Below are 18837 nucleotides of genomic sequence, written 5' to 3'. Positions count from 1 at the left end.
TGATGAATGGTAAGTCTGGAGAAATCAGTAATGAAAGACGTTTTCTCAAGAATTGTCAACAATCATTAATCTTCCAACTCAGCTTGCTAGATTTTTGACACTATAGGCCTTCATCATATGCAATCAATAAAAATAATTTTTCATATGAATCCTACCGAGAACACGCACTGAAAAGGACAAACAATGTAATCAAAGCCAATAATAGTCTGTATTGGATGTTAAAAATGAGTTAATCTCAATTTTAGATTTGAACTGTGTGTGACCTTTCATGCTGTAAATTCTCATTCTTTGCACAGTGGACAGTAACATAATTTATCCATTATATAAAGTTATAACTCAGCTTATTAAGATAATAAAACCAAGGTCGATTTCATTTTTTTTTAAATCTATCTTTTGCTTGTCTACCCAATTACTTATTATTACATTTTTTTTTTTTTTTTGCTATGAACTTCCTTAATAAAAATCATCCTAGAAACAAATTCGGAAATAGTAAAATATAATTTTGTATGAGTTTGGCTCATTAATGATGGTCATAATATGGCCTTTATTTGTCAAGTTTGTCCACATTATTTTGACTCTAGGAAGACATTGTAGTTGTCTCTGTGATTATCATACAAGATATCCTTATTTTGTATTGATAAATACATAGATATGGTAGGTTAGACCTTGCAAACAGATCCCTCAATACTCGCATTTCTATACGACGTGTCTTGGTTTTTATACACCCAATATTCATGTATTTAGTATGTTGTTTCTCTTGTAGTACGGTTGGATACGTTTTATCATTCCTAGTTTGCATTTTGTTTGTATTAACGAATATCTTATTTGTCAAAATAGTCGAGTTAATTTCCTTGTTACATAGATTAAGTATTGTATAAGTCCAAATTATTATAACGTCGTCACAGAACTAATTTTAAAATAGCCTTCCAAGACCTTCATAAACATAATAATTATTAGGACAAGGGTTGTAAAAAAACTGTGAATTTTTGGATCTCGTCCCATTTGATTGTATAAATTGCAAGGATATATATTATTCACAAAAATACGTCACGTTTTACGGCGTTAATCTATTCATGTGACTTGCAGTTTGTGCTGTTGTTAACAGGAGATTTCCGATTTTTTCTGCGGGTTGCATGATGTTATGTACTATTATATTACTGCTGAGCGTTCTTGTGTTTGTATGGACTGTATTCCTGTCACGTAACGTAAACCCACTATGTTTTCCTAAAATGTCCTGTTAGCAAATTGTCCGTTTCTATGCATATTTTGTCTCGTTTTTGTTGCAGTTTCTGTTATTCCGTTGTTTCCCTCTTATAGTTGAAGTGTTTTCCTTGGTTTCATTTTGTAATCCGGTTTCGTTTTCTCTCAAATCGATTAATGACTTTTGAACAATGATATATATGTTAGACTCAGATTGACGTCCAGCCTCTAATCGACGTCCGTTCCTCAAATTGACGGCCGTTTCTCAAATCGACGTCCAAATCTGACGTCACATTCTCAAATTGACGTCCAATATTGTTTTTAGAGTATTATAATATGGACTCTGTAAGATATTTTACAACAAATTTCTGAGTTATACACCTGGAGTGAAACATATATGCAAGAATTTTGCACTGTTGTAGGTTGAGTGCTTACACACATGTTAAACCCCGTTATATTCTGTATGGGCCTATAGTGCAGTGCTTTTCGATGGTTTATGTCTGTCACTTTTGTTTTGCGGATTTTTTTTTTAATAAATTAGATTGTAGATTTTATGATTTTAATTGTTTACATTATTCATGTCATCCACAACTCCGAATATGGTATAAAAAAATAGCACCTCAGGTTTGTAGTTTAACATCTTTGCCACAAGTTTATTGTTTTCTGTTTGGTATAATATTAATATAAGATCCATTTTGTTTTTTAGACTTGTATAAACATATACTACTGATGCCTTTATTTATTCCACATATTATTCGTATATCGTTATTGTATGTCTTTCTCTAATTGTTTGGATCGATATAAAAGTGCATAACAACAGCAATGATAGACTTAGCATCCAACGGAATACGTATGTAATAATTTATATGGTCTTTTTATATTTGAAATCATAAAGATTAAACTGAAAATATATTAATTTATTGAAAAACGTTATTGAAAACATCCTTGTTTTAAGGCTCTTTGAGTTTTACTTTCAAAACAAACAAATTATTTATAAGAAATGTACTCGTCTTTTTTTGGCTATTTTTAAAACCTGTATGACTTTTGTGCTTTTGTATTTACATCAGAAAAAGAGACAATTGGAGGGAGATTTCTTAGCAAACAGATTTGTATGATATCAAGTTAATAAACACCAACTGATACCCCTTGTGTCCCTCCTAAAATATTGATTTAGATAATGTCCTCCTCCACAATATCAATCTCCATCAATAAGGTATTGCTTTATCCACAAGAGATTTATTTTTAAATGAATTATTAACCTTATAAACCCCAATTTCTATACAATTAATCTTACGACGTATATAATTTCCACATTCTAAACGTTCGTTTTTCTTGAATGAATTTTACAGTTTTAAATATCAATGATCATAAATCAAACAAAAAAGGTATATTATCTTTTAATTTATACATAGTTTTCAGGGGTGACTTTTTCATGGATTTTTTTTTTTATCGATTTATGTTTTGACTTGTATCAATTAACTATAAAAACAATAGAAGTTCACGTGTAACGATGTATAAATAACACAAACGGTACCAAATTTACTACAAAATAAATGCCTTTTTAGTGATACTTGAGGACAAAATATTTGAAACATCAAACTTTATACAAAAGTTGATGTACTGTAGAGTATAGAAATATGGAATCTTGAAATTGATATATAGATTTATTCTACGAAACAACCTTCTGCTTAAATATCAACCGCTGATGACTATTTATAAGACATGTGGTTTATATAGCGCGATACATATATCACTGACTTGGTACTGGCATACTAACAAAGTATGTTTTGCTTGAGAGATACAAACAACACGCGGCAAGCCAAACTTATTCTATTTACTTCAATCAACTGAATGAGAACACGAATCAGACAAACAGCCCTTGAACATTCCAATTTGTTTTTAATATTTATTTATTAGATTAATTTATATCAACTTAAATTTGTATAACGTTTTTGACATGTGAATAAGAAAAATGAATATAACTCCAATTAACAATTCTTTTCATTGTGCAACTATCATTTTCTGTAGAATTAAGACTGAAAGAAATGTATCTGAAGATTAGTTCATTTCCAAATGAAACAAATAATGTAAATGTCAGCAAAAGATAATACTTCCATTAGTTTCTCACGTAATCCTATCCCTTGATATTACGATATTCAACAGAAAATCAGCATCAACTTTTCTGAAATATTATCCCCAATTACACTATTTTGTTTTGCAGGGTTTATTCACCTTTAACAGATGATTTATTTTTTAATCCTAGATATTTTTGATTTGAAATTAACAAGGTAGGATTTAAATGATGCATATGTTATGGAATTTCCTTTTTTGAAGGTTCACGCGTCCACCATTGTGTCCATATGCAATTTTGAACGCTTGTGTGATGGTTTTAAGTATTAACATACCAAATTACATCACGCCTCACTATATGTAATCCTTATAAAAATAATCTTTTATAATGCCAAACTAATGAAAAAAAGTAATTAAAAAAAGGAATCTATATATTTGCAATGCATGCGAGCATACATTGATAAACTAACAACAGTATGACACAATGATAAACCTAACTAATTGTCTGTAACTTGGATGTTCGTTACATGCAAACGGCCTCCATCTGTTTGGTCGAGGGCCACTGATGAGTCTTGTATAGACGAAACTCGTGTTTTGCAAACCAAATTATTATAACATTTTTATATCTTTGATGAGTTTTTGTATCTTATGTATAACATTGACTTTGATGTCACGTGTGCAGGTTTTTATTTGAAAAAGTGATATGAATATCATATATGAGTAGAAGGGGGAAGTCAAATGAAACGTTTTATTAATCTAATCAGTCAATGAATAGACTAGATGACTTGATATTGTTCGGCTATTGGAAAGTGGAACATCACTTCAAATACTGTTCTATTATCAAATATTTAATACTTAAATGAAACAGTCATAAATCTTTTTGTGTGAAATTGCATGTACTCCAATATAAAAACATGCTTTCACAGTTAGTCAAATGATTTGTTTAGAATGCGACATATTGCTCTTTTGTCAGTTTATACTGAAAAGTTAAACTAGTTACATATTGTCTTTTCTTCAAATTTTGTTTCGGCTTTAGACTAGAACTGTTTCCGCTAATTTAATGCTTCCGTTTTTAATATCTATAATACTAAAATTACGAGGTCCAATTTGTCAGCCGTCATCACGTAAAAACGACGAATCAAAGAATTCAACTTTATATATAACTAATATAGTACAAAAGTGTAGATTAAAAATTACACCACTCTAGGCCCTTTTGTTTTCCACGTAATTAATATTGCCAATAATTAAGAAGTTCCGGGTCGAGTCCGATACCGATACCAATAGTATATTCACCTGTTACCGATTACCTTATCTGTACGTTCCGCATCTGACAGGCGCACCACCAAACGGTGTATTCAGGATTAATATGCTATATACACGGGTCATAATCACAGGGTTGACACTACTAAATTGTCAAATTGCTACCTATTGTAGTATTTTGATCAGTAAGACTTTCTAAGATAACAATACGAATACTAAAAATCTGACTAAAAATAAGGCGTATAGGTACAGTTTTCAATGTGTTAGCGGGCATGACGTAAAACAGCGAATCAAAGAATTCAACTTTATTCATAACTAATATAGGACAATGCTGTTGATTAAAAAATACTCCATTCCAGGACCTTTTGTTTTCCAAATAATTAATATTACCAATAATTGATAAGTTCCAGTTCGACGGGTTCAAACAGAAAGATTTGAAAGCAGAGAAAACTGTGTATCTTATAATCGGCATGACTTTATCAGATGACAATACTAATACTAAAATAAGGCTTGCACATAGTTATATACTTTAATTCAGTCACGGACCCGCGATATGACGGGTGTGTTCTAGTTTTATTAAATTGTTACAAACCAACATCGCCGGAACCACTGATAGAAGTAACACATTGAACAACAGCTAGCTCTCGCGTCGGCTAAGAGATATACTCCTGCTGATATGAACTGATTGATAACATAGTCAGAGAAAACAGAATATTCATAAATTGTATTGGAAATTAAAGTAGCTTTCAGCAACTTTATGTACTGAAATATATTGCATGTACAATAACTTGTCTTACTCATACCATTGCAAAAAGGGGTTTAGAGAGATTACTACTTATTTTATAGAAGAGAGGCGAGTGTGCAAGCTGATCATACATTTTTTTTTTTAAACCTATCGGTTATTATTGCCCTTTGTTGGATTTTTGATATAAGAAGTGTAATCAGTTTTATCTTCTCATAGTAGCATGGTGGCAGCTTTCGAAGCGCAGGTGATGAATTAACACTTTATCATTATCATTGTTTTCAACTATATATAATCTGAAAAGGAAATTTGTCTGTTGAAATGACAATCAGACGTATAATTACCTCAATATGCTGAAATGGATTTAACTGTCGTGCTTGTTATCTTACATTGTCTGAAGATAGATACTTCTGTGTGACAATACGGATAATATTCGATTCGTTTCTGTTGAGTTCTCATCAGTGATTAGTGCTGTAAGTGAATTCCTGGTAGGAGATGAATGGTGATCTGGTTTTTGTCTTCCCGTGTTGCATCAGTATATATAAAGTTCTGATATAGTTTTAAAATGATGTTCCTCATGTTGAGTTAAGTTAGTACTTATTGCGTATTAATTGAAAAATTTATAATTTTTAAAAAGGTCATTCAAAATGTTCTTGATTCCTTTCTTATGTGCAAATATGATTCGAGTTGTTAGACAGATTGGTGCATATTAAATTTATCGACTAAAGGGAGATTTCATGTAAACGCAAATGAGACAGTTAAAAACTGAAACAAATAGATAAAAAGGAAAACGATATTCTATAATAATTCTTGTATGAATTGCAAATTAGGGAATTATACATTGATATGATTGGTCGAGAGGACTTCCGGTAGTTGATCTTGACGTTGTTTATTTTTCAATAGACGACGTTGACCACCGACGTTTTCAACATGCATTTTCACTGCATGTTTAAAAAATGTTTATAAGAATTAGTCTACTTTTTATTAGATAGCAAATTTCATTGAGTACATACTTTTGCGTTAACCAACAAATAGACTCATGCGCCAGGCCTATTCAATGACACAAAAATACAATTAACGTGTTATAGAGGTTATGAGTGTGAACAAATACATTCCTTATCTCCACTTTTGTTCAAGAATTATAAGGATTAAACGCCTTTTTAAAGAAATTCATTGGTGTATAAACTGGACCAAGTCAATCACAAACATATCACAAGGATTTTTATTGGTTTGTGAGTGATTTGATCGAGTTTATACACCAAGCAATTCCTTTTAAAATGCGTTTAGTCCTATATTAAACAGGCTATTGTTAAGCTAGAATTTCTTCCGCGTCAAAACAGTGCAGAGTGAGAAAATAAACAAGGCTAGTGTCTAGAATAGAAGTTTTTTTGTTACATAAGCTCCAAACAGAAGACAAATTCTGGAAATATGACAGTATATGATCATTACGGAAGGTGTGTACCAATAGAAACTGGTTTTAATATAGTTTTCAGAAAAACTTCCGTAAGGTGGAACATATATACTATGAGTTATAATTTATGACAAAAATAAGCAAAGACCCATCGAAACAACATCTGATAAACAAATTTAATAATACTTTTAGATATTTGGATGATATTTTGGCTCTCAATAATGACGACTTCAGTATGTATATTAAAGAAATTTATCCTGCTGAACTTACTTTAAATAAAGCAAATACTAACAATGACCACTGTCCTTTCCTCGATCTTGATATCTATATCACTAACAGAAAGCTGAATACTAAAATTTATGATAAAAGAGATGATTTTTCATTTCCTATCGTTAATTATCCATTTTTAGATGGTGACGTTCCCTTGTCACCATCTTACGGTGTTTATATATCTTAACTTGTACGATTCGCTCGTGTATGTAACAATGTTTTAGATTTTAACGAGAGAAATTTATGTATTACTGAAAAATTATAACACCAGGGTTTTCGATATCACAGACTAGTCAAAACATTTACTAAATTTTATCATCGGTATAAGTACATCATTCGTAAATATAGCTCAACATGCAGACTTCTTATATACGTTCAGGTATTTCACATCTAATTTTTTATGGAAATATTCTTTATAAAGAACAAAGGTGTCAGTATTCACCTCAAAAACTAACAAAACCTTTGAATAGACTTATTAAGAAGGGATATAGTTACGATACTGATTGCATATTTTGGCGTTTATATTGATTCACTTATAGGGTCTTTGCATCGGAACTAAACACATTTATTCAAAAACCAGTTGTTGGCATGACACGGGTTATGTTCTTCTCATATATGTTATGATGGTATGATACTAAACCCCTAACGGGAAGGATTGTGCCTGATGTTCATATGATGAAATCATAATCTTTCAGCCAGTTTAATTGAAGTCTGGAGCTGGCATGTCAGTTAACTGCTAGTAGTCTGTTGTTATTTATGTATTATTGTCATTTTGTTTATTTTCTTTGGTTACATCTTCTGACATCAGACTCGGACTTCTCTTGGACTGAATTTTAATGTGCGTATTGTTATGCGTTTACTTTTCTACATTGGCTAGAGGTATAGGGGGAGGGTTGATATCTCACAAACATGTTTAACCCCGCCGCATTTTTGCGCCTGTCCCAAGTCAGGAGCCTCTGGCCTTTGTTAGTCTTGTATTATTTTAGTTTTAGTTTCTTGTGTACAATTTGGAAATTAGTATGGCGTTCATTATCACTGAACTAGTATATATTTGTTTAGGGGCCAGCTGAAGGACGCCTCCGGGTGCGGGAATTTCTCGCTACATTGAAGACCTGTTGGTGACCTTCTGCTGTTGTTTTTTTTTTCTATGGTCGGGTTGTGGTCTCTTTGGCACATTCCCCATTTCCATTCTCAATTTTACTTGACACTAGAAATGTCTTTGAATCCTATAAGAGCAAATAAAAGTTAAAATGAAATGTTTCCTAATTTTGATTCAATTGTACAAAACTTTGAAAAAAAATGCAAACAGCACAATGGATTTATCTTCATCAGGAACGCTCAAAGCCTAACATTTGAAATCCGGGGATGTATAAGTAGCGAAACCGTTGAAGAGGTATATGACAAACATAACTAAAATAAATAGCCAAATTCATCTAAAGTCATCTTTGCCTGAGGGAGTTGAAACCTTAGTTTCTTAATAATTTCAAAATTAATAAACGGACAATTTTTAAAAAGTTTGTTAAATCATGTCAGTACCGAAGTATTGACTACTGAGCTGATGATACCCTCGGACACTGCCAGTCCAGCAGCAAAGGTATCGACCCAGTGACGAAGAAAATTGAAACTAACACGTTTAATAAATACAAATATTTTTTACCTCCTATTTAGTTATGTCCAAAACTAGATTTGTGTATTATTGTAATGTTTCATTAAAATTTACATTGTCATATTCTTTGAAGTTTGTAAATTGTACATTATTGAAGGAAGTTGTGTTATTTATTTTACTAAGCTGAAACACAAATTGCCTGTTTCGTCCTTATGTTCTTTTATAGTTTAGGGTTAACAAGAGTTGAATATAAACTGTGAATGGCCTTTAGTTATTCTGTGGCCAATATTATGTCTCCTTGTAACAGAAAAATGTAAATACAATCTAACATTTTATATATATTGTCAGTTACAGGGTCCCATAGTGTATATCATGCTACTGTCTACTGAATATTGTGTGAACATTTAATATTAGATTTATATCTTATGAGAATATACCACTCTGTCATATCTAAAATCTGTCGACTGAACTTCCCTATCAATCTGCTTCTAGATAAATTTAATTTATTCTGCTGTTATTTTCTGGTGTGAGTAAATAGCAATTTGTCTGTGGGTAAACACAAAGAAAATGGATAGGAATCTGTTCCATAGGTTTTGATATCTGTTGACAGTTCATTGCAGTAATAATTATTTCCTGACCATATTGCAAGAAATCAATGAAGAAATTGTTTGAAGCTAAGTTTGGGAAAATTAAAAATTGTAAATAGAACACAACAAAATGAAATAAAACAGACCGATAGTTTTATAAAACTTTCGAGAACTAAAAGTTCGGTTACACTTTAATTCACCTGTCTTAATCGCCGGTGTAACTTGAATATCCGGAGGTTCGATTCTAGAATTAATGACATTGACATATATTCCATGAGTGTTAGACTAAAAAGTTTTTTTTCAATAACACATTCTAATGCAACGACGTTGGTAACGTTCATTTTGATTGGATAACGTCACTTTCTTACATGGCATCAATTGACAATTGATGCTATGGGACGTACGCGCAAGCGCAGACGGCATATGACAAATTTTAAATACATGTTTTACGTTGTTTCCTGTCAGTTTCATTAGAATGGAGATAACAATATTGTATTTAAAGCTCCGACGGCATCAATTTGGGATTTGATGGTCGCAAATACCCGTTTACTGTCTCCGCTAACGCGTCGCCAGTAAACTTAATTTGCGACCATCAAATCCCCAATTGATGCCGTCGGAGCTTAAAATACAATACAGTTATCTCCTAAATCATGCTGCTCAATGTTAACATAACAAGCATTTTATTCGTCCGCCAATGTTGTTTGAAACACTTTCAACGCCATTGAGAACAGCGCAAAAATAGCCGGTTACTTATATTTGTCTCGAAATATGATATGGTAACATGCAAACTAGACACAAAACATTGAAGAAAGTGGTTTACTACGAATGTTAGAGATGGGAGGCGAAATATACCAGACAAAAGACAAACCAATAGTTCACAAAACACAACATAGAAAGCTGAAGACTGAGCAACACGAACCCCTTAAAAATCTGGAGATCCGCGTGATGTTACTTGCTCCGGAAAGAAATATGGCTAGGCTTATAACATATGCAAAATCAAAACGTTTCGTAATGAATATGTATTAATCAAACATATATATTGATAAGTTTTGTTGTTGTCTTCATTCTTAAATAATTTTTGTATGTTAAGCAAAATATGACATTATTTTCAATTTAAAAAAAATCTTATTACGTCATCGACATCTTGCAGGAAAGACCGCTTTTTGCACTTACAGGTATGTTTTTGCTAGTAGTCCATGTAAACGCCTTACTAGTATTTTGGGGTGATGAAAGTAACAGAAATAAAACCGCTAATATTTTGCTTTTGATAAATAGTGTATGTAATAGTACGTAGGGATTTGTATATCAAGTACATTTTCTTTTCAATAAATTTAGGCTTCAATAATCATCTATTCATACAGATTACAGATGAAATCTTATGATCGAGCAATTACAAGAGTGTTATGCAATACGTGTCTGGTGGCAAGCGAGGTTGGTTTCAAGTGTTTTGCACTTCATTGCAATGATAAAAGTGAAAGGGAAAGTGTTTTCTTATAATTTCTTCAGTAATGTCGTTTGATCGGACAAGGTGCAATCGTCCATGTAATTGTACTATTCTGGCTTTCATTGATCCTTATATTAAGGATATTTGTGTCAGACCAATATACTTTTGAACATTCGCTGTAAAGATGTTTTCTTCTGAAAAATCTATGTGATACAAAAGAAGCTAAAGATAACAAAGAGAGGATTTATGTAGTTGAAAATCATGACGGGGTTATAATGTAACTACCAAAAAAATGTACTATATACAAGGACATTTAAATTTTTTTTTTTTTCATTTGCATATTTATTGTAGCAACTCGTTCTAAATGCTTCATTATAAGGACAGAAATCTCGAAGAATGTTTTCCCTTCGATGCCAACCAAAAAAACGTAGCTTTTATTTTAACTTATGGTCTCAATGCAGGCTGTTTTCCTTTTTCAGTTAATTACTGCTTGACTCCTTGCTTTCTTCTTAAAATATTCAGTTGAAATTAGTATTTCTTTCTCTTATCATTGAATGAATTTATTGACATTAAAGATGGATTTGTAACCGATTTCTAAAATTCTACATTATGAATATATCTGCAGAAGACAACATTAAATTTACATTACGATGTCATAACAATGTATAAACATTGCCGTACGCAGAGTTCCTAATAGAGTAAACTCACAAAGAAATTTTCCTCAGTGGATAAAAAAACCAATTTTCAACGCCAAGATGTTTATTTCTAATTATAAATAGCACAAATTAGGAAAATATAATAGAAAAAAATCATGGATTAGAGCCATATTTCAAAACAATTTTCCCTCAAATATGTAATGAACGCTGATTCAACTTAAGTTTTGCGTAAGGCATTATTGAAACCTAAATTGGGTCGCTAAACTTTTATATGAATAGTTCATGCTTTCAGCTTGAACAGTTCAATTACTCATTAATTGTCACATTTCATTCATAAATATGTGATAGTAACCTCAAAATTTTGATTTATTAGCCTAAAAAGTACAAATTTTGAGGGAGTTAGAGGTATAAATGGGCCCAATGGGATCTTGTAATGAAATCAAAAATATACATTAGTTGTTTTCATCATCTCAGAATCATCTTGTGTATCAATATTCAACTGTTCGTATGCAGATTAGATGATTATTTAATCATTTATTGGAGGATTCTTTTATCTTCACTACTAGTATATTCTTACATGATGCGTCGTGATTTGTATTTTTGGACAAAATTTTGTACAAATCCCTGTAGATTTCGTTTTAATTTACACTTGATTTCTCGCAAACTATTAAGCTGATTAAAACAAAACTTGGCAGTAATGCCTTTTAATTTAGTGATCAAAGTAGGTGAAATACATGTATAACGACTGAATTATTCGGATTATGAAGCACATATGCAGCTTCCTATATCACCAAAATCTTGTGAAGGCTTACTTAATTGTATATGAATGGTGTTAAAATTATATTTCTATTTGATTGTTGTAATGTTCTTCTTGACATTTTGTCTCTTGAAGTATGTGAAATACTTATTTCCATGTGTAAAAACTATTGATTCCCCCACTATGAACCCCCCTTTTCCACATTCAGAAAAAAACTTGATTCCCCCTGTATTTTGGCCAGCCCCCTCCCAGATAAAAAAAATGATAAGTCCCTAAGATGTCAAAAATACGACAATTCTCCCACATTTTTAGCATTCAGAACGTTTTGGATGAAGCATTATAGAGTGCAAACGTCCCTAGATTTAAAGTTGGTCATTGAATAGATAAATACAAATGGGGTTCGTGTTGCTCAGTCTTGAGTTTTCTTTCTTGTTTGTTTGTATACTTTTGTTATTTTTTTGATCTGTTTTCTTTTTGCAATGGCGTTGTCAGTTTATTTTTGACTTCTGAGTTTGATTGTCCCTAAAACGTTATTTTAAGCTGGCAAAAATATTCTTCAATTTAATGACGTCACCTCAATGACATCAAACTTTAAAATATAGTTGCTGTCATGGATACTATACAATTACTTTCTTTTGATGAGGTAAATTTGAAGTTTTATTGACTTTTGAAAAAATGATATTCACTGAGGCCAGTGGCCGAAGTGAATATCAGTTTTTCAAAAGTCAATTAAACCACATAATTACCGAAACAAAAGACAGTAATTGTTTTATTCCATATTCCGAGAGAAATGTTTATAATGGCAACTATTTACCAAGACCAATTGATCATGAAACGTTTTTTTACAAAAACTATGCACGTAAGGGAGTTACCATTTGATTTTTATGTTGGGGAGGGGGGGGGGGCTAGGATGAAAAATTTTGTCCTGCATTTTTTTTTTAGTTGTAATCTCTGTCCTGCCTTTTTATTTTTCACGCTATTCGGTCCTGCTTTTTTTTTTTTTTTTAGTTTATCCTGACTTTTTTTTACATAAATTGTCATCCTGACTTTTTTTTTTTGCAAGTGTCTCATCCTGCCTTTTTTTTTACTCAAAACTCCTGTCCTGCCTATTTTTTTCAAATTTCATCCGAGCCCCCCCCCCCATAAAAATCAAATGGTAGCTCCCTAAAAGCACACGACGTTTTAGGCGGGTGAATATACTTATTTATTCAAAATCCCATTCATATAGAAAAACCTACTAAAATTATATCAATATGGAATAAATGTATTTACCTTCATAGATGGATTTCTAACCGATATCTGCTCTACGCGTAGTTATTTTTAGACGCGTAGTACCTATTGTAAGAACCGGTTTGGATTTCGCGGGTAGTATATAAGAAAAGGAGCACGTTTTTTCAACTATATAGGTTAAGCGGAGACCACGTTGATTACTACAGTGTAGACATATTTACAGTTAGTGTAGAATTGTTATGTAATTCAGAGATCAATTGGATGTGTATAATTATGATATTTGTTTATTTTTAGATATTCTGTAAGGCCAGTGTACCATAAAAATGTTTTATTTAGAGGACGTTATGTATTTGCATTCAGTGAATCCAATGTTTTGGTGGACAAAGAAAATTAATGATGATTAAGTTTGTACAAATAAATGTTTAATAAAATGGACATTATGTCACCGTGCTGGACAAACTCAGAAATGTGTTTCTTATTTTATTACAAGTATGATATATATAGTATACAGTTTGGATTTGAAGTAGGGTTCAGAAAATAAGTAGCGATGTGCACATAAATACTTTATGTTCGTTTGAACAATTAAGTGAATCAGAACATAATTGGAAAATCATACCAACGTTAATTTGTTTTCTTTTGCTTAAGTTTACAAATTTACATACTAATATTTGTTTATGTGCAAGATACATGTACAATGTAGATCAATAACAATAAAATTGTAGGAATAACAAAGTGAATCATTCACAATATCTGCAATAAGATTTGTGTTATTCTATAAATCCTGCAAAAAGAATTATTCATTAAAATCATTACAATAAGTTTATGAATCATACTATTAAACAAGTGCTACATTGCTAATAAAACTTCAGTGTTGTAAAAAGGCATTTGCAGCAAAGGTCTTTACAAAGAAACCTGAGATCTGAATTCGGTGACGGAGTTTAATGCAGTTCCAGTCACTGAGTAGCCATCCTTCTCGACTTGTGTCGTACCATTCTTACCATTTGTTTCCCGCGTAAATATAATAACTGGCACTTCTGTGCCTTCTATTGGTGCACAACAATTCTGTACTGATGCCTTAACTTTATAACAACACTTACAACACAATACTTTTATAAACTCATTTCGAAAGTTTTCATTAAGCCATCCGTAAAGAACTGGATTTGTGCACGCAGAACTGAGAACTAAAATATGGCAGACGACAAATGCGACAGAAACGTTTTCTTCTAATGCTTTCAGTTTACCATTTGATACATCTAGTAATATATTTAGTATGTTTAATGGAAACCAGCTGATTGCAAACACACTTGCAATAAAGGCTAGTAAAATGTTTGTTCGTCTTTTTCGTCTTTCTTGACGTTCATTCTTCCTTTTCTGAAATGGTGACCGACCTGTGTTTTGTGCTGGATTATTTTGATTAACCATTCTGTATTTGAGTTTATGACATATTCTTGCATGCGCAACAACCACAATAGCAATAGGTAATATGTATTGAACAACCATAGATGCGATCGAGTACGCTCCTTTTTCTTCAATTAATGTTAGGTCTTCATGACAATGATAGAAATACACAGGAACAGCAATAGGCTTTGACACCTTATATACGTTGAATATTAATAATGGACTTGCCATGAAAAATGAAATGATCCAAATTGACACAAGTGCTGCTGCTGCGCCTAATTTCTTCATACTGTCTTTTGTAGGATATACAATTACCTGAAATCTGTCAAGTGCAATGGCCGTTATACTAATTGTTGATACAAATATATTAGTGCCTTGGCACATTGCTACAAACTTGCACATAAATCCTCCAAGAAACCAGTAATGATTTAATAATCTGTACAAATTTAATGGTTGTGTGAAAAGGCAGAGTGTAAGATCTGATATCGACAAATTAATAATAAATATATTCCTTGGTGTCCTCATGTGGGCGTTTCTAGTCACAACATAACAGACAAGCCCATTTCCGGTCGCACCAAATACGATTAAGATGGCGTAAAAAGCAAGTATAATTGCTTCTGTTGTTTCGTCAAATCTCCGCGATTGTGACATTTCCGTTGCCACCTGAAACATATCTTCATAGTTATACTTTGAAAGCCAATCTGTATGATTACAGGTCAAGTTTGTGTTAGAACAATTAGTCATGGTTGTATTCTGTATAATTATGTATTCAGTGTCATTTGTCATGATGAATAATCTGAAAAATAAAAGTATCAAAATATGATCATATCAATCAAAGTTAACTACGTTCCCGGATAAACAATATGCATTTGAATTAAATATGTTGGGGTGAGTTCAATGAAAATGCAACTTTTTCGACAAACTCTTCACAAGAAACAACTGTTATCTTCGTGTTATTTTAGGTTAAGGTCGTCATTGATAGATAAGCTATCCAAGACTAAATATCATTATAACACTCCTTGATGAATATGGATACCTATTTTAAAGTTTCTCTCATTTTTGTACTATTTTCACATTTCTTGATCTGTGTGAGAAAAATATTTCTCCTCACTAAAGAAAATATCTGTTATCGACAAATTATAGTTCTTAATTTGTTTATGACCTTGCATGTTCTTTGTTTCTTCTGAATTTCCTATTGTGACGTCATGAAAAAGGCAATAATGCCAGATGACGTAACATACACACAAGAACTTAACCTTTACGATATAACTTATTACGATATTTCTCTACAGTTAAGTGTTTTACGACATATATATATATATGTTATCATTTTAACTAGCGATATGATGACGTTAAAATTGGATATTTGTCAAATATATGACAAAGTTTCTCTTTAAAAATTATTTCAAACTCAATAACAATACACGGTAAAATTATATAAATACAAAAATACCAAGATCCGAGAAAATTCAAAATGTAAAGTCCCTAATCAAATGGCAAATTGTTGTGTCATTTTAGTCTCTTGTGGAGAGATGTCTCATTGGCAATCATACCAAAATTCCTTTTTCTTTTATATTTAAAAGCATTTCCTATGTAAAAAAAATATGTATTTAACCTGGTTTTATAGCTAGCTAAACCTCTCTCTTTTGTGACAGTTGCATTATATTTCATCCATTGACAGCAATGTGTGAACGAAAAAAAATCAAAGCTATTTCTTTAAAAAAAATCAACTTCAAAAACAAAAAAGGTAAAGTTACAAAAATACAAAAATACCAAGCACCGAGTAAAATTCAAAATGGAAAGTCCATAATCAAATGGCATATTTAAAAGCACTAACACATCAAACGAATTCATATTAACTGTCATATTTCTGACTTGGAACTGGCATTTTCTTATGTAAAAAAAATATGTATTTAACATGTATTAATAGCTGGCTAAACCTCTCACTGTTGTGACAGTTACATCATATTCCATTCTAATGACAGCAATGTGTGAACAAAACAAACAGACATAATAAGTAGAAGTGTCAAAAAATGTGTACAGCAGTCAACAGTGTGTTAAAATTCTTATAGCTATAAAAACAAACAAATATGTCCAAAAACAAAGAAGTAAAAAGACATAAAGATAAAGCACATTACCAAAATATAAAAAAAACAACGTATACTGAATTTACCAAAGCACAATAATATAGTGACGAGATGTTTAAACTCACAGCCAGGTCATATATGTAAAACCAACACTAGACTGAACAGTGAAAGAATAATTTACAAAGACAAATTAAAGAAGAACACTATAGCACGTAATAAAGAGGATAAACAATGATAGTACCTAAAACCTATATATCAAGACCATCGTGTATTTTTTGTTAAGTTGATACGAACTATTTATTAACAAGGCCTTGTTATTTTGTTAGGATTTTTTTAGGGAAAGAACGAGACGTTCTATGACATAACACCGGTTCATTAAATTTCTGCGCAGACACTGATAAGATATCCGTTGACATAAGGTCAACTGTCAGTTTAATTGTATTAGTCTTTTACTCAAATTGCATCAATAAAAACCACCCTGTTTAAGATGATTTCATATTGTTTTGAATTTCTTCGCTTCTGTTATCGGCTCTTCTTACTATTGACCTCCTCCTAGCAGTTGATTATTTAAAAGATGATGACGCTAATGTCAGAATAATTATATGAGTGTGGGTTTTCAGTCATTTGCCCCTTTCGATCGCGACAGTTCACAATTTGTAAGATGTAGACCAATGTAAATTATTGAAAGTCAAGTGCCCATAATGCATTAGTGATTATTAAAACCAAAAATGACATAAAATGATACGACCTTAAACAATGAGCAAAAAACATATTTTATAACCAGCTTAGATGACAACTAATTGACAAATGTAAAACATTTTAAACAGGAATACTGCGAAGGCCCGAATTATATTCAAAACAATAAACGAAAAACACATATGATATACAGTAACAAACGACAACCACTGCATTACATGCTCCAGACTTTGGACAGGCATTACCATTACCTAGTACTGTTGGGTAACAAAACAACATAAGAACAAACTATAAGAATAAGTTGAACGGGCTTAACTCATCAGATCGACAAGTAGGTCTTTTCAGTGTACTACACCATATTTTATGTTATTCATGAAAATCGTTGATGACGTCATGGTCCCATGACAAAATTATGTCTATGAGCTGGTTGACAAAGCATTGTCAGCCAATTAGACGACGCGTTACATTCATAACTTAATTTATAAAAGATAATCTACTAATTTAGAGTCCTAATGACATTTACATGTAGGTCACGATAATACGGGGGTTACTTTAAAGCTGTTAATCAGTTCTGTTAGGACAAGACAGTCTACAAGCCGAGAATGCTATCCAAGTAAAAAAAATGGGAATAATATTATTTCGTTGTGCTCGCAACATGTTTTCCAAAACAATATTATAAATTTTAAGACTAAATATTCAGAAGGACAATAAGACTGTACATAAAACCATAGCATTTTAAACATTGCACTTTCTAAGATGACACTTAAAACGAAACAAATGGAATTTCAATGCAATCCTCTAAGCATGTATAATGCAAACATTAAAATTGTGGAGTGTTTACAAATGTTTGATATTGTAGTGTCTGCTTCCCGTCACATTAAGTTTATTCGTTTAATAGACACGTGACCTTTGGTACATCAATGATTCCAGTCACGTTACATAAGACATACAACATCTGATGGCAAATAAAAAAGACAACTACCTCGATATTGTGCAGGAAGACAATGTTAGTAGATTAAGTAAGCACTACCATTCACGATTACAACATATTCCCTGTTGTCGAATGACTTTTGACAAGGCAGACAATCTTAATGACAAAATCAGTGTGATAATGATATCTTTTCGAGTGTTACACCATTCAATTCCGATAAACAGTGCTTACGGGAATCTAAATCATTAAGGCATGGCTGTTGGTAGCCTTTCCAATGTTACTGATTGCAGCAAATATTAATCGACAAAACGTACTTTAGAGTTCGGTTTTTTTTATACTTTTTTGCTGGTCTTATGCCAATTTTAATTTCATTTGCGAATTTATGGTTTTTAAAAGTCGAATTGACCTTCATGCGTTGACATGTGAAGTGCAAGAATTTTATTGAAATCGAAATACAGCAATTACTTTTATAAAAAACTTTTTTTTAAATGT

The 18837-nt window shown here is 31.8% G+C and overlaps 1 protein-coding gene across 1 annotated transcript; it reads right to left on the bottom strand.

Annotated features, from left to right (window-relative positions):
- Nucleotides 1-13272: 13272 nt before the first annotated feature.
- On the bottom strand, nucleotides 13273-15416 carry LOC143070529 (neuropeptide F receptor-like). Its single transcript, XM_076244781.1, has one exon. It carries the CDS (start codon nucleotides 15373-15375, stop codon nucleotides 14134-14136), a length of 1242 nt encoding a protein of 413 aa, XP_076100896.1. The 5' UTR covers nucleotides 15376-15416; the 3' UTR covers nucleotides 13273-14133.
- Nucleotides 15417-18837: the final 3421 nt, after the last annotated feature.

This window comes from Mytilus galloprovincialis, chromosome 4, assembly GCF_965363235.1.
Source record: "Mytilus galloprovincialis chromosome 4, xbMytGall1.hap1.1, whole genome shotgun sequence".
In the NCBI taxonomy this organism is placed as follows: Eukaryota; Metazoa; Mollusca; class Bivalvia; order Mytilida; family Mytilidae; genus Mytilus; species Mytilus galloprovincialis.
This window is presented reverse-complemented; position numbering and strand designations above follow the sequence as displayed.

Bases quoted from the DNA above. Each gene is read 5' to 3' on its own strand.
- LOC143070529 (XM_076244781.1), bottom strand. From the start codon at position 15,375: ATGACTAATTGTTCTAACACAAACTTGACCTGTAATCATACAGATTGG.